At 40.1% G+C, this 21,292-nt stretch overlaps 1 protein-coding gene across 3 annotated transcripts in view; it reads left to right on the top strand.

Moving 5' to 3' along the window:
• ADAMTS12 (ADAM metallopeptidase with thrombospondin type 1 motif 12) overlaps positions 1–21,292 on the top strand; it is a 151,301-nt gene that overhangs the window by 88,079 nt on the left and 41,930 nt on the right. For all 3 annotated transcript variants that reach the window (XR_013924957.1, XM_080372585.1, XM_080372584.1), the window contains exons 4-6: positions 15,534–15,730; positions 17,605–17,688; positions 20,155–20,279. Coding sequence is in view for 2 of the 3 variants with exons in the window: in XM_080372585.1 (XP_080228711.1) it covers positions 15,534–15,730; positions 17,605–17,688; positions 20,155–20,279 (406 nt within the window). In the remaining variant the exon portion in view is untranslated. The remainder of the gene's footprint in view (positions 1–15,533; positions 15,731–17,604; positions 17,689–20,154; positions 20,280–21,292) is intronic.

Here is a 21,292-nt window from a genome sequence, read left to right as displayed (position 1 = left end):
GCATAAGCACAGCAGGGTTGAGGCTGAGGCTTTGAAGGCTGTATTGCTTAATAACGTCATCTGAAATACAAGACACTTGGCCTCAGCCAAGGACAAGGAGGAAGGCCCCTTGAAGTGCTAGCATGTGTTTTGTTCTTTGAGCATGCTAGTGGGATTGGTGTGTTTTAAATACAGTGGAGAAATGGAATGGAAAAAACAACAGCTGGTCCACAGAAAGGCCAAATAAACTCTGATGTATAAGCCCAGAGATAAGAAGGTTATAGCATATGCAGCATTTCTTAAAGATATCACATCAGAACTTGAAAGAACAGCACTTTGTTTCAAGATTAATTCCAGACTCTCCTTCTCTTTCCTGTAGAAATCTGAATTTACACCAAATTAATTAAAAGGCATAGTTTAACTACCACTTCAAAGACCTATTCTGTGAGTAGCCGTTTCTTTTACAACACAGGCTTCATACATTTATTTAGTTGGGGTGCTTTACCTTTCTTAAACTGTCTTTTGAACATTCAGACTTGAGATTTTTTCTTTAACCATTTCAAGTTTCTGGAATTATGGGTGACCTGTTTTCCATGTATAACAAACTGCTGTGCAAGGGGTGTTCACTTACTGATGGATGGTGTGTTCACAAGAGCTTGGCCTCTGCGTCTGTTGCATGCCTCCAGCATGATGATCTTCAGACAGGTCCATGAAGGTTAGGAGATGGGGAAAATGAGGCACCGAATTTCACTGACTTGAGACCTGGCACCCAGTGCTATCCACTCCCTCATATTGCTTTCAAATTTCATCTCATATGATGGTGCCAAAAAGATTGAATGGCCTGTAGTATTTCAGGGAAGTATCTGTTTGTTTTGGGTGTTTCTCAGGGTGGCTGATGCGCAAAGGAAAATGGTCCAGCCATTCTGTCCAGCTTTCACCCTTGCTGCCTCATAAGGCTCAGGCTCATCCTGCTCCTCACAGTCCCTTCATAATGAAGATAAGTCATGGTAGCTTTAACTGATGTCTGGGAAAAGTACTATTCTCTGCATAATTGTAGAAGAAGGAAGGAAAATAAAAAACCCCACAACTGACATTTAAGTCCTGCGAATGTAACATTAAAAGGCAAACATCAGGGCTTGTGCAGTCCATTACAATAGCTAATTAGTTCAGTTACAAAATTAATAGCATTACCCATCTATTTGCTCTGTCAGTTCAGATAAGTGCTTTCTGAATAGCACTGTCTATTGATGTCTTCAGGCTGGTTTGTCATTCTAGGCTTTTATGTAGTAAAACTCAATGGTAGTGAGCAAAGTGGTTAGAGATGCTTCTGGATTTTCTTGTAGGCTTGGGTTTTGCTATGGAAAATGCTTTGGTACTGCCATATTTGCAAGAGATCTGAAGATTCTGAGATGAGAGCGGGACAGGCCGAGCAGAGGCCTGGAAGGGGTGAAGCAGAGCTGTCAGCTAAGGCATGTTTGCCAGGGGTTGTTGGATTACACTTCATTTTGGAAGCACACATGAGCTTTATTTGCTTTCTAATCATGCTACATGGTCCAACACAGTATCTTTGATGCCCCCTTGCAAGGGAAGGCACGAAGGCAGTTGTTCCTTCCAGATCTGCAGAAATTCCTGAGCTTGCAAGTAGTTAACAGCTCACTGCTTGGCACCCAAAACCAGAGGGCAGAGCTGAGTATTGGAGGTGTAAAAGTGGTTGCTTGAGGGTGCAAAAGCTGCTGTGGGCGCTGGGAGCACTGCTAAGCTGGCTGTGCCAGTTCAGGGCCCTTGGTGTAGACTGATTTTTTTCTTGATTCTTGGCTGCATCTTGGCGCCATGACTTGAATTCTGTGGTGTCTCAGCCCGTCTGCTGTGCCACATCCAGTGCGCTGCAACGATTTCTGGTTTGTCCTGTGTAAACTTACCTTTAGCTGAGTTAGTGAGCAGGTACAGTTTGTAGAATGAGAGCACTGGAGAATTCTTGAGAACGGCAGTAACACATAAAATAACTAGTACAAATACCAAATCGGGGTTTAACCTTTGCTGTGCTAACAGCCAAGGACACTAGTTTTTCAACAGGGTTTTGGAGTATTTGGAAAGCACTGATTACTGTCTTGCTTTCTAGATTTTAAAAACCCTTTCCAGTCTTGTTAGTGCACACTACCTATTAACTGCAAGGAACTGTTTTGGGGTGGGGAAAAAAGGTGGAAAGGAATGTGTTTATACCCATGAGCTAAATAAAATGATGAAAAGCAGTGCTAAAAGAAAGCCTGGCGGTTTATATAAGGAACACAAATGGACCTTCCATTCAGCTACTTTTGTTTGAAAGTTATGAGGCATACTCTAAATACTTTATATTGGGGTTTAGAGTATTTTTCTTCCATCTCCTTGTTCCTCTGTGTGTTTTCCTAAAAGATTATATGATAGGTTTTCTTTGGTGTAGCAGCTACGTACAGTAGGTAGTTCTATGGCTGACATAGAGGAGACCTTCTGTTAAGTTCTGAAAAAAATGGGGTTCTGTCTACTATGTTAATAGACCTAAGCTAAAACGTAGAAAAAAAGGAAAGTGTAATCTAGATTATTTTCTTAGTATTCTTTCCTCCTTTTGTATTAGAAGTCAGGATTTCAAGGCAGCTAAGAGAAAATTTTTAAACTATTGATTATAAGACCAGGAAGTTCTCGTTTTCCGTGCTCAGTGAAATAATCTCATGCATATTTTAATGGATGCTTCATTAATTTGTATAAGTAATTGCATCCTAAGACATTTTTACTCAGATGTGTTGTCAAATTATTTCTTAACCAGTCATTTCTGCAAATACTAAGACAAAGATCTGTCTATACCCTTTTTTTTCTTTTTCTTAAATTTTACCTGTTTTGTGTTTGGACGTGAGATCATCGATTTCTGTCTGGTGCTTTATGATTGGTTTGCCATGCTACAGCTGGACAATGCTCTCAAATCCAGTCTTGAAAAGATGTTTTTAGTTGTATTCTTGACTTATTTTCGCATCTGGAACAATTAAGATAGGTAAATCTGTCAGCTTAAATCTGCTCAAGGTTTCTGTGGTGGCAGTACCCAAGAATAAGGGATGCCAGCTGGGGCAGTTCCCTGATTTCCATGCACATGGGTATCCAGTAACATCTCTGTTGGCATCTTGAAAAGAGATTATTTGAAACATGGTGTAGGTTAAGCTGTAAATTTTGAAAGCTGAACTAGAAATTATTTCTTAAGAAACGTGAACATATTTGAATAACTAAATGATAAAAAAAAGCCTGAAAATGCTAATCCTATGCCAGAATCTGTAGGAAAAGCCTGACACTGTAAACATATAAAATAGCTGCTAAGTCAGGCAGTTTATATGATGAACATAAATAGACATCATCTTTAGTAATATTGCTTGAAAACAATTGTTTCAAAGATGACAGTGGTATTCTTTACACTATATATTCTGTTTTGCAGTGTTACTTATCTGTAAGGTGAGTGTTGGGCTGGCATTTATTCTCGTACTGTAACATTGTAGATATTCATGGCAACCACTATTCTTACACAATGGGACCATGTTTGTGCTAATACATGAAATACTCCAGTAGTCTTTGGCATTGCTGCCAAGTAGTGCAGAACACTGTCTGCATACATTAAATTTTCTCAGCTTCTTGAACAGGGTGGCCAGATCCTGACTGCTGAGAGGGATTCCTGGCCCGAGTCCACTCCTTTGCCATGCCCAAGAATTGATTGAGAATGTGCTTAATGGCCCTCACTGAGGCCATGCTGGGAACCATCCACTTTAATAGAGTAGGCAAACAAGCTCCAGTGCCTGGGTGTGTTTAACTCCCTGGAGTAGGCAAAGCCCGATGGGGCAAATTCTTGTATTTTTTTTGTAGAGAAGGAGAGGACCTGAGAGGATGCAGTGCTATTTTGCTCCATGAAGGTTTAGGTGCGGCAGTACATCACTGGGCTAACACAAAGAGCACATCACCTGGAGAGGAACCAAGTCCGTGTTGGGTGCCCTGTGCCCTGGCAGAGCATCTTACCTGGGGCAGCGAGGCTGCTGAGCACTGACAGCAAGGGTGGCTTAGAAATGTAAGGATGTCATTCACAGAAAGCCAAAGCTGTCAGTGTTTTATAGCTGAAGGTCAAAAGGAATAAGCCAGGTATGTTACAGTAGTGGAATTTCTTGTCACACCAAAATAGAAGTATATGAGGATTGCTTCTCTGTTTGGAAATATGAAAGCAAGTTTTCAGGAGTGATTTCTGCTTGCAGCTGCTGAGGTATGACCAGGGCATTGGTTTTTGTACAAAAAGTTTTCGTTCGTTGGTCAAGCTGGAAAATAAAAAGGATTTGAGTGTAAGAGAAAAATGACACATATGTTAGGGTGTGCTTTGAAATGTGGTTTTGACAAGAAACAAAAGGAAAAATAGAAAGTTATTTCAGGTTTAAAGCAGTTTTGCTCGGGCACAATTAAAGCATTTTGAATTTCTAGGATGAAATGAAACATTTTTAGCTTTCGTGTTCTTCAGCCTATTTTAAGCAAACAGAACTGTATTCAAGCTGCAAATTGTTGTGTAATTAAAAAAAAAATCTCATTTTGAAAGTATTGAAGTGAAGCATTTGACTTTAATGGCGTTTCTTTGACTGGTAATTTTAAAGTATCAGCATTCATCTGTGAATAGTTTCAGTTGACCTGAATATACGTTTTTGGTGACAAAAGTGGCAGGCTGAAAATTTCCTGTACCTCTGGATCATAATCATATGTCAGAACAGCACTTTCTCTCATTTCAGTCACTTGAATGTATAGCCATAGAGATAACCAGTTAAACATGGTAGTAATATCAGAAATGAATGCTGTAATAGTATTCTGGTTGATACTTTCCATGCTAACTCATAGCAATTCAAGAGTGCCATTCATTACTAAGTGCTGTTACAGAATAGTGTTTCTGAGCCTGTTTTTTTAGTTGCAGGATCAGCTGGTTTGGCTGAGAAAAAAAAAAAAAGAGTATTTTTTACAGTTTTCATTTACATCCAGCTAAAAATTGGCTAAACTTCGAGTGGTCATTTGTGGCAGTTCTTTTCTTGGCCTGCTCATACGTGTAGAAATCTTAATGGTTTTGAATCATCTTGTAGGTGCTTCATGGATCATTGGTGGTCAGGAAACATGCTACAGAACATTTTAGACAGTCTGTAACTTAAGGGGGTCAACTTCAGTAGTTAAGGCTAGTTAAATAGCAAATATAAGCTATACTGAATGCCACTGCTAAGTTTCACCTCTTGCCACATTTTTCCCAGTCTGTTACCATACAAATACCATCAGGTTTTGTTCTCTTTTTTGCCAGGGAGTGAATGAAGCAAATACTAAAATTATAAAGAGAGGTGAAAGTTTATGTCTTTTAAGGTGCTATAAAAAATAATATCTTATGTGTAGAAAACAGTGAGATGAGTATCTATAAGGTGTACTGATACCAGTGTACTGGTAATATTGTCCAAGGGGAAAAAACTGCAAAATTACTATTTCTAGTAATAGTATCTGAGATGGAAAGAACTGCCATTATCTTCCAGGAGTCAATGGAGATAATGAAGAGCAAACTTGCTCAGTGTGTTTAACATACAATGTGGTCTGGAAGCTAGAGACAGTCAATTATTATGGAATATTGTTAAATTTCTGTTTCTTTGCAGAGCCTGTTTAGACTGTGAACCCTTCTCATGACAGAAAGCTTTATACAGAGAACATGAAACTCCTTGGTTGACTACAAGAGATTGCCCAGAGCAGCTACTCAATAGCTGATAAGTTTTATATAGACTCAATATATGCAGATAGATAGTGTTTATTCATGGTAATCGTTAGGATGTCTGGAGTCAGGGGATACATGCTATGGACTTGCAGACAGTTTGGAAAGATGAGTTGTTTGTGTCCTAAGTATTTTTGACATAACTTAGAAGACCTGTTTTGGTCCATAAATACTTTTAGAGTCTGTTCTGTTCTCGGTTGGCCCATGTATAGATACGTCGGCCCTGTTCCACTGTATGATTTGATATGATTCAAACCACAGTTCACCTAGGATGTGGCAGATTTCAGCCCCAGCTTTTGACCTGGAGTAACATGCTGAATTCCTGTATTTTTGTAACACTTGTGTCACAAATGCAGCTGACAAAACCTGCCACTTGCAAAGCAAAGTTAATGCTTCTCTCAACTGAAAAGTCTGTCCATGATGCAAGTTTTTAATACATTTTTTATAGTTCATTTTATAAATCATGATAATATTGATAATAGTGATGGTGATGATAATAAAATTTAAATCTTTATAATTAATTCACAAGGTCGAAGGTTGACAGGCACAATTGTTTGCTAGTGTTGACTGTCAGAGCTATGTGGATCTTCCTGGGGGATGGACGGAACAGCACTTTCCAAGCTGACTTTGACCCAGAACACAAGCAGAGCAGAGGCAGTGGAGCAGAGCGTGCCAGCTTCTGAGAGAGTTGGCCCTAAAAATGGTGTGAGGGGGTCAGGATGCCTGGGCTCACTCACAGGAGTTACAGCTGAGCTGGAACCTTGCAGAGTATTCAGCAAGGGGAGTTGTTTGGTATTTCAGGAAGAGAAGAGGTGCTCGTAGGGCAAGAAGCATGGAAGAATGCAGAAGCTGGGACAAGCAGGAGGACAGAGGTGGGTAATGTGAAATAGCTGTAGTTCAGCAGCCATGTTCTTCACAGACAGTGGCAAACCAAACTGCTGCGATTCAGTTCTTGTTAACTTGCAAGTTTCTTTGTGAGGATGAAGCTACGAGCTGGAGCAGGGTTGCAGCCCGCAGGGAGGCTGCATCCTGTTTTTGACCACCCAACAGGCTGGGTAAACACAGGAGCTGTGGCATGTGGTGGCCGCTCTGTGCTGCTTGTGTGTGTTTGCCTCTGACTTCCCATCGCCCCACAAGAGGAGGCAGGAGCAGCTGGCCCCAGCTGGTTCTGTATGGATCGTCTGCAAGCCCAGAGAGATGCAAGTGGATGGTTTTGCTGTATTAACTGAAGGAAAACGATGAGCCAGAAAGGAGTTCCTGTGGTGCACAAGTGGGCCTTTGGAAACTTAGAGGGGAGGCTCTTAAACCCACCCGACAACTCTGATTCTGCATGGAGAAGCATAAATGGGCAAAACAGTGCTGGGCATGCTGGTTTTGTGGTGATGGTGTTAGTTCAGGGAGGATTTTGTGAAGGGTATCTTTATGGAGGAAGTCCTTCCTCAGTTGTTGCAAGGCTGAAAAAACTAATATGGGCATCTTGGGTATATGGAGCAGCAGTCTGTCCTCTCCAGGGAAGGGCAGGGAAATCTTGAGGTGTTTGCAGAGAGCTGAGCAACACTGCAAAGAGAAAGAAAGGCCTCTTGTTTTTCCTCAAGGGGAATCCCAAACCATCCTCTTCTGCTCTGCAGCTGTTTATCCCTGGTCTAACCACAGGAAACCTGTACTCTGGCTGGAGGACGGACCAGTGGGGAAGGAAGCACGTGTGCTGGACCGGAGGAGAGCATTACACTGACATACTTGCCTCCTTTGCTGTACTCCAGCTTGTGGTTCTGTTGGAGAACAGAACAAAATGGTTCTTCATTTTAGGACTTTGATAGGTGGTGTCTGCACCATGCAGACGTTGGTGTCTGGTAAAAGAGGAGCAGCAGGACATTTCTCAAGCAACAAGTTTGAACAAGTAAATGCACCAGTTTACTTCAAATCCCTGAATCAAATGTGATTATTCTCAGTCAATCTTTCTTGATGAGAGGACTGCTAATGTTCACCGATTGTAGATTCAATTAATACTGTTAATTTACATATGTATGTGTGGGTACCTAAGCTGCCTTGATGGATTTTGCCCAGGAGGAATGGCTGTCCCCAGTCCCTGTGGTTAGGCACCCAGCTGGGCACACAAGTTTATTAAAGCAGAGGAGGTGGAGGCAACGTTCAGCTGCCTCTTGAGTCCCTGTAGGGGCTGGCTGCAATCTGCACAGCTTGAAAACCATGTTGCTGTCTTGTCCCAGCCATGTGCAAAGAGTAAACCTTCCATCTAAATCACTCACACTGCCAAAATCCTTGGAATTACAACCCTTAGTATTCCTTTCCTGTCCTTTCCCTCTTCCAACATAGTTTTGCTTTTTTTTGAGGCATCTTTCTTTGCATTGATACTCTCTGTCCGCCTTTCCAATGTTCTCACCAACTCTTGAAGCTTGGCATTAGGGCATCCTGCAATGAGTGCCTCTTAAGAAAATCGCTTGGGTAACTTTGAAGAACTAATGGACATTCCAGAGACTTCTGCTGCCAATTTCTGGATCCTGCTGTTTCATAACTGTCTTCCGTATGTCCAAGAAGCTCCACAAAACCTGTATCCTTTCAGAGTTTCAACACTTTCTTTCACTGCTGAATTCTGTAGTGTCTGCACAAACTTGCAGCATGCAACCTTATGGAATAAAATCATAGAATCATTTAGGGTCAGAGACTCTTAAGATCATAGAGTCCACTCACTAACCTAAAACTGCCAAGTCCCCCACTAAAACATGTCCTTAAGTGCCATATCTATACCTCTTTTAAATTCTTCCAGGGATAGTGACTCGACCACTTCCCCAGGGCAGCCTGTTCCAATGCTTGATGGCACTTTTGGGAAGTGATTTTTTCAATATCCAGTCTAAACTTCCCCTGGTGCAACTTGTCACTTGTTACCTGGGAGAAGAGACCGACCCCCCTGCCTACACCCTCCTGTCAGGCAGCTGCAGGGAGCCACAAGGTGCCCCCGAGCCTCCTCCTCTCCAGGCTGACCCCCCCAGTTCCCCCAGCTGCTCCCCACCAGCCTTGTGCCCCAGCCCTGGCACCGGCTTCATGGCTTCTCTTTGAACATGCTCCAGCACCTCCGTGTCTGCCTGGTACTTTATAAGATCCTAGTAGCCTTTTAGCCTTATTCTTATTCCTGACTTAAGCAGGTTGATGATCACGAGCATATAACCAGTCTTCTTTTTCTTCATTATTATGTGAAAGAAATTTATGGAACATGACTAGCAATTTCTGGAGTGTGATTAAAAATCTTCTGGATATTATCTGGTTAACCTTGCTGGAAAGCAGATCAACCCTGATAATGGACAGACAACTACTTCAAGAGGACGCTTTCAGTTTATTTGCATTAATTTTGTGCAAATAGATTTTCACATAGATCTGCAAAAAAAAGAAAAACTATTAATATAACTCCATATGTTTAAATTCTCATTTGCTTCATAACAGCTCCCTAAAACTGCGTTTTTCTGTCATTCTTAGGTCAACAGTTCTTAAATTATTTGGTAAGAGACATTAAAATATAGACATAATTTATTGGGAATTTTTAATCTGCAAATTTGTTTTAGAGTGCTATGTATTCTGTTTTAGAAGAACCTTGTTTTTCTTGAAATGAAAACAGAATTGTGCTGCAAGTTAAATTGATTTCAGATGCTCTTTTACCAAGTGCTAGATTAATTCATAGAAGAGTCATCTTATTCTTCTAATCCATCACATTAATATTTTCACTAAAATAAGAGGAACCAGCCACTGAAGTTACCAAGTGAACGAGCATGGAAAGTTCAAACAACATTGAGTAACGTATGCCTAGAGAAGCATCTTATGCAGATACAATTTTTTATTGTCCCTTGTTGACTTGAGTTTAATCCCTGGGAAGAAAAAAAAAAAGAACATTCAGGCAGAAGGAAAATCATGGTTGCAAAATGTAGGCAGCTCCAGGCATAGCCATTTCCCACAGTTGTTCTGTATGTACCTTCTGATGCCAGTGGTCCAGAACATTTACCATGTCGTCCTTCCAGTGTAAGTGGTAATGAGCAGCAGACACACTCAGCAGCAGTATCTCATTAAGGGCATCAGTCAGCACAGGTCCAGTTTTAGCTTCATTCAGCATTAGAGTGGTGTGACTCCGCTGTTTGATACTTCATGTTTTTGACAGCAGGAATGTTAAAGTTAAACAAAGCTTGCAAAGTTGTAAGCTTTCTTTGTCTGTGCTTGTTTTCATTGGGACTTGGGGGTTGTCAGTGTGGGGAAGTATGTGATTAAATAGCTGTAATAGTTTGTGAATGCTTGCTTCACACTCAGAAAGCATTTGTGTGATTTAGCTTAGACTGTTCCTGAAACGGTTATAAAAAAAGCTGGTTTGGTTGCCTGTTCTAGTTTACATTCACATCCTTTCTTCCTTATTTTACAACAGTTTTTCCATATAACATGTGAGCTCTTACTCTCTCGTTGTCAGCCTCCAGGCTTAGTTTTCTTATGAATATTTATAACCATGATAATCTGTATAAGCAGATTGTGTCTAAAATTTCTAATGTGCTTTGTTTCACTGAGCTTTTCTGGATAGCTGCCTTATCTATTTCAGCAGAGATAGTTACAATAGGGGAGGGGGTTCACTTATTATATTTGAGTTTTGGAAATAATTAGTAAGTTCTTGCAGTAAGTCATCTATTAGAGTTGCACTCCTCCTTCATAAGTGAAAGAGGAGAAGGTCCCACCTTCTTTATCCAGGAGTGTGGTGGCTAGAGCACTGTCCTGGGAAATCCCAAGTTCTTCATTAGATCTAGCTCAAAGCTGATCAGATAATAATCACTTTTCAGAAAACTGTGTTTTCTTCTGCCTTACTGTTCTTTTAATTCTTAATGGCTGAGTCACTCCTCAGCCTTTCCTGTATTTAGTCTATGGTTGGACTTCTGTATAGTATTTAGTGCTAGGTTAATGTTATTAATGATGATTTCATGTTTATTCATCTTCCCTTGTACAATGACTCTGCTTCAAAAGAGTGTATTGACCTCTTGAAGAACTCGCCGCAAAACTTAGTCCTTTCGTTAACACTTAAACTAAAGGTACATCTTAGAAGAAAGACAAGGTGAAGGTTATAAGGAAAATCATAATGTACCAAGTTCTGAACAGTGTGGGATTTATTAGTGTAGCATCCCTAGCATCACTCATACATTATGTCTGGAGATGTAGCATTTTCACTGTAAATAATGAGCAGTAAAAATGAAAGAGAACTTGCAAAGAGAGAGGAGGTGAGGACAGAAAGTACTACATTTTGTGTGACAATCTTCAGTTGTAGGCTGTATTCTCATCTTCTGGGAATTTCCAGACATTTTCACATTGCTTCTTCAAAGGTCTGTGTATCTCCAAAGATGTTGAAAGGTGGCTGTGTGCAGTTAGCACCCTGAGGTATGCACTGTAAGCTGTACTCTTCCTTGAGCAACACCTGCAGGAAACAGAGGTGGAAAAAAAGCCTTTGATATGGAAATCTCACATAATGCCTTTAAGTAAGGTGAGTCATACCTGTTCTTTAAGGGAGTCTGAGGGGAAAGAAAGCAGAAATCAACAAAAAAACCTAGTCAAGCAGCAATTTGAGTGGATGAGTTATTCCAAGTGAAGAAGATCTTAAATGTTTTTATAGACTATTTGTACTATTTCTTAAAGACTGGAAAGCCCTTTCTTAATAGGGATTGGCAAATTACAATATAGTTCTGTTGTCACCTAATGAAAAATTGAATTCATTTGCTAAAAGAGAGAATATGACTTTTTTTTTCCTACAGAGAAGCTATGCAACTTTAACCTGTACAGGAGGAATCATACAATACTGGTTTTTATATATAGTTGAGACTTACAGTTAAGTTTAAAACTTTCCTTGCAGCCAGGAGTTAAGGATCCTGTATGTTGTTGAATTAGTCAAGTAGGTTTTGCATGGATAGTTTCAGGGGACCTTTTTGGGTTTTTTTGGTCACTGAAAGCAATTCAGATTTTGATTTTAAAAACCAACCCTTTTGCTGAAATTCATCAGCCATTTCTAACTAGAAGTTGACAAAATGTTGTCATCTACACCATTTCTCCTGATTATGCAGTGACATGGCTGGGTATCACATGTGACTTATGGAACATTGTATGTGGTACGTGACTCCTTTGGCTGAACCAGGTTTTCTAGTAAAAGTCTGACATCTGCAAAATTTGCTCCCACAACACACACAAATTTCTGGGTATTGCTGCTTGAATTTCATGCAGTCTGTTAGCTGAATCTCTTATCAACATTCTTTCTATTTTTTCTTAGACTATCCTGGGTATACTTTCAGCACTACCTTCATTTCTGTTCCTAAGGACTCCAGCATTACACCTACCTGGGTTTTATATCTCTTCCTCAAAAATGTATGGAAACCCTCAGGGTTCAAGTACGTCCTTTTTCTCTTCTGCTACTTGTGGAGTGTGCTGTGCTCAGCAGTTATGACGGAAGAGTATGGGGAGCCAGGCTGTTCTCAGACACCACTAGGCTGCAGACCATACACATCGCTTCTTGGGTATTCCTGTACTGGTGGGATTCTAGTCAAGATTTCCATTCCTGGACAACAGGGTGCCTGGAATTTCTCAGCAAATCTGAAATCACTTGCAACATTTTGCTAAGTCAAGTTAAAGCAAGGTGAGATTATTTTACTTCAGGATGAAAATCTTAACAGAGACAATCATTGTTTGGAGAGACATAAAAGCAGAAGTAGAACCATATTTTATAGCTGCCTGTATGTTAGTGTAGCTCCAAGAGGTTCTTCACCTCTGCTTCATCTAACTAAAAATACTTGACACCACAGGGATACCAGTCCTTAGATGACACCGTTCGAGGTTAGATTGTTGCACTGGAGGGGATTGGTCACTGAGGAGAGAGTTTTGTCTGCAGAATCCTCTTGCAACCTGGCATTGATTTTCACAACCTGAATCTCTTCTGAGAATTTCCTGTGGTACTTAGCCTCATGCTTAACCAGGACTCCAAACTTTTCTCTGAGGGTTGCTCACTGTTGCAGTCTGTATGGCTTTAAACATTTTCACCTCCAGTCCTATCACCTGTCCAGACAATAAACAAAACTCTTTGCTAGATGTGAACACAAAGCCTGACAGCTGGTGTGATGTTTTATTTGGCCATAAAGAAATCACTTAACCTACAGTCTGAACCAGCGTTTTTTTGTTCAGATAACTGGGGAAGGTTTTTCTCAGCACAAAACCCTTAAAATGTAGATATTGAGAACTGCACTTCATAGAAAAAAGAATGCTGAAAACCATGCAAATGCACACTCTTATAGAGGTGACTATTGCAGTAACTGAACAAAGATTGAGGGAGGCAGCAGGAGTGATGCTGTAGCTTGGGTTAGCCGAGCTAGGGTAGAGGTAAAGGTTATAGCAGTGATAGTCCAACCCCCCCAACTCCCAAACAAACAAAACCAAATACATCACCCACTTTCTTTTCTTTGTTTTTACTCACAAATTGTATTCTTCTGTGTAGACAAGAGGCTATTTTTCCATGCAGCTTATTCTTCAAGATTAAGATACAAAAATGTATGCCTTTCTTTGAGTCCTTTGGCTTGCTGGGAAGGCAACTTTCTTTACTGATTACTTTTTTTTTTTTTTGTACTAGTTGACATATCTACAGGATGGAGTCTCTTTGTGTGGGTGCACAGGATGACACTGGCAAGTGATTTGTGTTGGTAATCACAAAGGAAGCTGTTATTCTTGGGGCCTTTATTGTGATAGTATATGGATAGTAAAAATTAAGAGGTTATATGTTTATTGGAATTTATTTACATTTTTTTCAATTTTCTCTTACATTCAGCTATTTTTTTATGCTGTTTGCTTTGTGAGGGTCAAAAATCTTGTGATTTTGTCCTTCAAAAGTAGTACTTTCAGCATCCTTTAAAATGCAAATGCTAGTTCATGCAGAAAGAAATCTACTTACAACTATTTTTATTTATTTGTTTGTTTATTATGTTCTAAATCTACAGTATAGAATACATGACATTCTGCATAGGATATTAATTCAACTGTGTACAGTATTCTTTATAAGGTGGTCCAGGGAGGTACAGGTTTCCATCTAGCAGAACGAACCTGACTGGGTTAGGTTTGTAGGTTTGTGTGCTTCTTGGTGGTGGGTGCCTGATGCTGGCTGAAATCCTCAGCTGGTACTGCAGTGGTGTGCTAACTGGTCACAGTGTATGTCAACTAATGGAGCTACTGTGTACTGCACACTTGTGCACTGTGGGTCAGGTCTAGATGTGTGATGTGGCTTCTGTAATTTTGATTATTCATGTGGCATATTTCAATTTTACATGTAAAGTGTTACCTGTACCAGCATTTCTTTCTCTAGGCATTTTTTAGACTGACCTCAGAGAAACCATTTCTGAAAATCAGTGCATCTTCTTTCGCACATAAACAATGAACAAAAATATTAATCACCTTTACAGTGAGAGGTGTATTATATACATCATTAATAGTCCAATGGTGCCACATTTTGTAGACATGCAAGATGCTGTGGTACATTCTGGTTGCACTTGGGTTTTCTAAAGCACATTCGTGACAAAATTGTAACATATCTGCTGGTAATGAACATGAGATTTGGGACCTAGCTACCAGGTCACCCATTCTTCAAGGGAATAGTTGTCTGGGTAACTAACTGTCCCTCAACACTTCGTAGTGCTGGGAGGTGGAGGTAGTGCTGGGTAACTGCCTCCTGCCACACAGTAGTGGGGGAAATGCTGGATGGGCTTTGAGGCAGGAGCTGTCCTGGCCTGCAGACGTGCCCCATCTGGAATAAGGACATCCTTTTCTGTCAGTGGGATGCCAAAGGACTACTGCAGTTATCTATAATAGCAACAAATGCTCCTGATCTTTCCTAGGATTCAGGGAATCCCAGTACTGTAGAAGTGTTTCTCTGGCTCCTGGGTTAGAAAAATGCCACCAGTTGCTGTGAAACCGGCATCTCTCACTTCTTTTTTGCACCTAGGGGGTATTTCCATCTCTGGTGTTGCCCTGGCAATGCAGTCAGACAGTGTTCAAAGCTAGAGTGAGTGGAGAGTAATTGGCCCCACTGAGCGCTGTGCAAGTTGCTGGAGAGCAAAGTCTTCTTCCCGAAAAGCTTTAGATACACAGATCCCAAAATTATAGTGGAAGCACCAAGTGCCTTGGCTGTCAGTCGGGCCAGATGACAGCAGCTGAGGAGCCCATGGCCGCCTGCCTGGCTTGTATTTATGTGACACCTACCGGTGAAGTGTCCCCAATCCGCGGGGATATTTTCCATGCAGAGAACAAACCATTCCTGGATATGCCCCAGCACTGAGTTAATGTGCCATCCTGCTGAGAGTAGGAGCTGCCTGTGAGGAAATCATACCCCTTATCTTAAACTTACAAACTGGTGTTGTTAGGGAGTTTAGAGCAAAACCACAGAGAGAAATTCTTCGAAAATGGCATCCTCAATTCAGCTTTTGTAGCTTGGCTCTGTCTCACACCTTGATCCCTGGTTTTTGAGCAGTGGTAGCTTTTGGATGCATGTTTAATCCATCTGGAGGGGTATTCAGAACTTCACTGGACAGGGCCCTTAGAAGGCTGGTGTCACTTTGGAGTTGGACCCGCTGTGGGTCATGTAGGTGGCAGCCAGAAGTCCCTTCCAACCTATATCATCCTCTCATTCTGTGATGCTACCATTCTGTCTGCAAGTGTTACAGCCATAGGCTTCAAATCAAGCTTGAAAATATTTTCAGGTCAGCATGGCTTCTTACTCTTCCAGATACCCTCAGCTTTTTCAAACTGCAGCAGCAGCGGAGGGAGAGATGGGAACAAAGTCATATGGCTGTCAGAAAGGTTTCTCGGCGCTCTGTCAGCAAGGAGCGATGGGTGGAGACGCTTGTGGTTGCAGACAGTAAGATGGTTGAATATCATGGAAGTGACCATGTGGAATCATATATCCTCACTATAATGAATATGGTATGTACAATATTTCCTTTTTTTAGACAGATAAATGAGGCAGGTTTTAACTTGATCATATTACTGATCTCTTTGAAAAAAAGTCTGCACATTGTTCACTGAAAGAAATGTATCATTTATAATATTCATTTAAACTCCGTGTTTTAAAAGTATTTTTTACCTTATGTTTTGCATAGGCTTAATTTTTCTCTGAATTTTAAGTGAGAGAAGTTTCATAGCTATAAATGCTAGCACTGATTTTCTTTCCACTGAAATTCTCTGTCTGACCTGGAACCTGTTGCTCATTGGTGATTTCAGATTGGTAGCTACAGCAACAGAGAGAAATTCTACAGTTTTAAACATACGGATTCTTTCTCATATCCGTGGATGAGAAAGGCACACAGGAGCCCACTGGTAATTGTAGTAACGTAGCAAGAGCTAAAATGTCAGTGTTACTGTTTTGGTCAGAAATCCAAACAGCACCATATGAAGAAAGTTAACTCTATCGCAGTTAAAACCAGTACAACTCATTTTTCCACATAAGTGTCTTGCCTATAATACAAAGTCCACATTGAAAAAATAACAGCTTAACTTTCAATGTTTTCCAGTGTGGCAGGTTTCAAAATACAAGTTGATCTGGGAAAAGCAATAGCATTTCATGAGACTGCCCACAGATATGTATTGTTGTTATAAGTATCATAATAGATATTGACCTTGGAGAGTCTACTGAGGATGTCTTCTATGTTATCATGGTACGTGTGTAATATATATGAAATTAATCACAGTGTAACTCTAGCCATGGTAACCAATGTGTCCCTTATGTTTATACAGTATGTTACCAACTGAGCAGTCTGACTAGCTACTGAAGCAGTGAGCCTGATTAAACAGACACAAAACTGATTTGGGCATATGAGTTTTTGTCCACATAGGGAAAATATATGGAATAAACCCCTGTCGTGATCAGACTCAGGAACAAAGAAGCCTTAACATTTTCTCTGTGGTCTGTACCCGAGATATTAGGATTGCTCACAATGATTCAATTTTAAGCCTAGTGCCTTGAAAAAGACACATAACTAAATCAGACCTTTGTAAACACGATTTCCACTTCGTTTTGGCAATTTCTCCTTTAACAGTCTTCTCTAAAATGGTTTTAACCCAAACAAAACCCATTTTCTACATTCACATTTCTTGTGATATATGGCATAGCTCACATATAGATAGGTTATGATTGTCTTCAGTTCTGATTCCCTTTCCTCCTACCTAATTCCGTGTCGTGATGATGTTTATGACATTTAGGTCAGATTTTTGCTGAGTTCAGTTCTTACTCCTTTTTCATGTGGATTTCTTTTTAATAGGTTATCTTTGCTTTTGTTCTTACCATCCTCTGTGCTGTGAAAATGCAAGAATATCCATCATTTAATTGATTTCTCTTTGCCTAGAATTGACTAATTTTTGCTTTGTTGTGGCAGAAGCTAATTCCTATCAAATCAAAATGGAATGGTTTTATATGCTGGGTTTTTTGCAGACTGAGTGGACCTCACTATCAGTGTTACATGACTCTAGATGTTGTGTTCTTTTTTGCTAGTGTTTTTTAAGAATGCTGAAGTTCTTCAAAGGGAAATGGACATAAAATAACCTACCATGTGCTTTTGTTCTTTAGCTTAGTAACTTTTGCCATATCCTATGTCATCACTCATTTGGCAGAGCTGCCCTTTGCAGTAGTTCTAACGTTTGTTGCATTTCAGTAAACTTTCAATGAAGTGCATTGAGAATTTGAAAAACAAAACAACAGCCTCACCCCAAGATATGAAGAGCATGCTTGAAGTAAACATATTTTCTCCCTAAAGTCCTGTTCTGCTATAGAGCTAATCTCATACCTCCTGGCTCTGGCACAGGTCACAGGGTTGTTCCACGATCCAAGCATTGGCAATGCCATTCACATTGTCCTGGTCCGGCTCATCCTTTTTGAGGAGGAGGAGGTAAGGTTTTTATTTCCCTCAAAATGTCACTGATAAAACTTGGGAGTTCAATGCATTGAGCTATAATTATAAAGAGGAACGTTTATTTGCTTACAATAATGTGTTCATATTACTTTTCTATTAATCTTTGGCATGTCTCTTTTTGGAATAAATGCTGCCCTGGATGGCAAAGTATTTAGGTGATGACTTCAGATATTTCTGCATAAAATCACCTGTGAAAATGTAATTAAAACTGTCAGATTAGGAATGGGGAAATGGAATCTCCCCAGTGTCAAAAGAACATGGGATGCCAAGGAAGACTGAGGAAGAGAAGTTATGCATCATCACTCAGAATCTAGTTACATAGCGTTACCTGAAATATATTACAAAGTGTAATTCTGGAGTATTTGCTAGTCTCTGAAAAAGTAAATCTGTTACTGCAGCTCAAGCATACGTTTCGTGTCATGTTAAGAAGGGGGGTTTCCTTGAACCTTTTGTATTTGATCAGCCTGGGAGCATCCCAAGAAAGATGAGACCCTTGTGTCTGACCAGCCTGTCTGCTACCCGCGGTTTGACAGCCCACCGTATCGGAGGGTCATTTCATTAAGCTATTCAGGGACCCCTGCTGACAGCACCAGAGTCACATCCCTTACAACAATGGCTCAAATCTCCAGAGACTTAAACAAAATGAACTTCTGCTGAAGATTTTTATTACACAAAGTGCAAGTTTGAGACAGAATAAGGTTCAAAGTTTGCCACTGATAATACACTGACTGCAAAACAAGCTTAAAACATTACATTTAATAACAGCTAGCGTGAGTTTGTCATAGAATAAAGTTCTTACCCAATGGGCATCCCTATGGGAGAGAAGACAGGTGCAGCCCAGCAGCTGACCCCAGAAGTTACAGTGGGGTCTTCCCTAACTTCTCCCCTCACTTGTCCACTTTTTATACTTCATAGTATGTTGCATATTTGTTTATCATACACAGGATAGGTTACAAGTTTCTTGCTTCTAATGTAAATTACTACTTCTCCTCAGATAGCACTGCTCAAGTTTTTCACCAACTATGCATGCTCCCCAAGTGGGGTTTTACCCTGTTTTGGGGGGGCTATTTCAGTCGGAGGTCACGATCTCCTGCTACCACAAATACCGTTGTCCTACTTTGGACTAATTTTCTTTTGATGTATGGGGATTGCAACACCTTATCAGCTTGTCTTCTCTGGTGGCCAGAACTTCCTTGCTTGAATGTCCCTTTATTAGATAATAGTGTTCTTTTCACCATCTGTTCTTTGTCACTCATCCTTCCCAAGGCTGACTGCCTTGATGAGAACTCCCTTCATCTGCAACAACTTTAGAGAGTGGGTCAGCCTGACCTAACTTTATGCACCAATTCTCCTAATTTTGTAGTGATTTTTAAAAATCTGTGCATAACATAGCTAGCTTTGACTGCAGGAGCATATTAAGTGGGTTATCTCAGTGGCTTATGATTTCTAAGTACAAGCTGGGTGGTCTCAATGCCGTTGAAGGCAGTGAACCAAGCCATGGGGCCAGGGTGTGTCTTCTGAAATAACTACTAGAATAGAGTCCGTGCTCTAGGATAGAGTGTAAGAATATGCAGGCCAAAACCTGTGTTTCACATCTTGATCAGGACAGTTAGGACCTGAAGTCCATGGTGACCTCCAATTACATTTACTTGCTAAATTTCTGTGGCTATTTTGGTAATAAAACATGGATTACTGTTCAGTTGAGCATGACAATGCTGGAAGCAGCAGTATTTGGTATCTTTCAAAAATTGGTTTTGATTTACCCAGAAATTACTACCTGGTAACATGTTATTTAGATGCTTTGTAAAAAGTTTACATAAGTAAACTGAGACAAGATACCCTGAGTGTCCAATACCAGAAAGGAGAAACAATGTTTTTGAATGAGTTGATTTTGCATACTTTGTATTTCAGAAAAAATTTCAGTAACTTGCATGTATACTATATAATAATAAGATGAGGAAGAAACATCTGTGACTACTTTTTTCTCTTTGGAATTGAAAAATAATATGGAAGAAATACACCTTCAGAAGCATAATTGTGCCCTGAATGTAACGTTGTTCATATAACAACAGGTGATAAATTTGAGCATCGAGTTCCACACTAAGTAGTCTTTACCTTCTCTTTAGAGGAAAACTTGGTTTCAGGAGGGTACAAATTGGTTTGCTTGAAAATTTCAATTCAGTGATGCTCACTTACCAAAAATATGTACATTTCTGCATTTAATTTTTCCTTTTGCTGCACCAATTACAAAAAATCAACGTTTTAACTTAATATTCAATATGTTCAATAAATAGATGTCATTGCTCCTAATGATGGCTCTAGCTTTAGGTAAAAGCGTAATCAATTGCATTTCAAGGATTACCCAGGTTCACATCAGACACCCCTGACGTATTATTGCAGTGCAGTGTCATCGTCACAGTATTTTCCTTCATTTCCTATTAGCAAGGCTTGAAGATAGTTCACCATGCTGATAAGACACTAGCCAGCTTCTGCAAATGGCAGAAGAGTGTCAATCCCAAGAGTGATGTCAACCCTACACACCATGACGTAGCCGTCCTTCTAACCAGGTATGACAGCAGTTCAGTGGATGTGATTGACTATTGTTTAGTTGCATTTTTTTGGAGATGATATTTTTTATATAGTATCATGCCACCATTTAGCTCATCCTGCATGGCATCCAGTAAAGTGATCTGATGAAGATCTGCTGTTTCTGAAACACAGTGGTAATGCAAAAGTAACCTAGTGTAGGTGTATCTAGCACTGATACAGGCAGAGAATATGAGCTATATTATGAAAACATGGTTAAACTTAGATCTGCTGTAACTTTTAAGGGGATTGCTTTTCATTTGTTTTCAAAGTACATATAGCACTTTATGTATGCATATGAGTGTTTTATTGGAGATGCATCTTTGTCAGGAAATTGAGTTCCGCATGTCCCAAGAGATTAGCAAGCTGCAGAGTTCAGGTCATTTTCCCTCCATAATCCTATCTCATTTTGTGCTCAGTCACTTCTGTATTCTTCTTTGAGATAATATACCAAAACAATGTAGCCTATGGATGGACAACTCCATATTGGCAAATCCTCAAGTAATACACAGGTGCAGCTCAGAGTGGACCAGTGTTTTGCAAACACAGTGCCTTTTATTTTTAAGCTTTAAAGTGTATGATTTTTAAATATTATCTCTGTATTTAAGGAGACACAAAATATTTTTTTTTTATGTGTGAGCAAAGGGGGCACAGAAAACTTAAAAGGTGATTCCTGAGCTAACACAAGGTGTTTGTGGCAGGGCACAATGCAGAACTTCTACAGGTCTGTAAAAATCGATCCTATCTGCACACAACTGAGAGAAAAGTTTGACTCAAAGGTCTGCAAAAGAAGTCTTAAGTTAAAGTCTGTCAGGTAAAAAAACACAAAAAACAAACACAAAAAAAAACAACCTCAAGTGGTGCAGTAAAGAAGAGAGTCAAGAAATCTTAAGAATGTGAAAAAGAAGTCTCACTTCTTTTTCACCCACAAAAGAAGTGCTGCGTGGTTTACCTCTCTGAATAAACAAGCTTCAAACAGTTCAACAGATTGAAG

Source organism: Falco punctatus, assembly GCF_963210335.1.
Source record: "Falco punctatus genome assembly, chromosome: Z".
Lineage (NCBI taxonomy): Eukaryota > Metazoa > Chordata > Aves > Falconiformes > Falconidae > Falco > Falco punctatus.
This window is presented reverse-complemented; position numbering and strand designations above follow the sequence as displayed.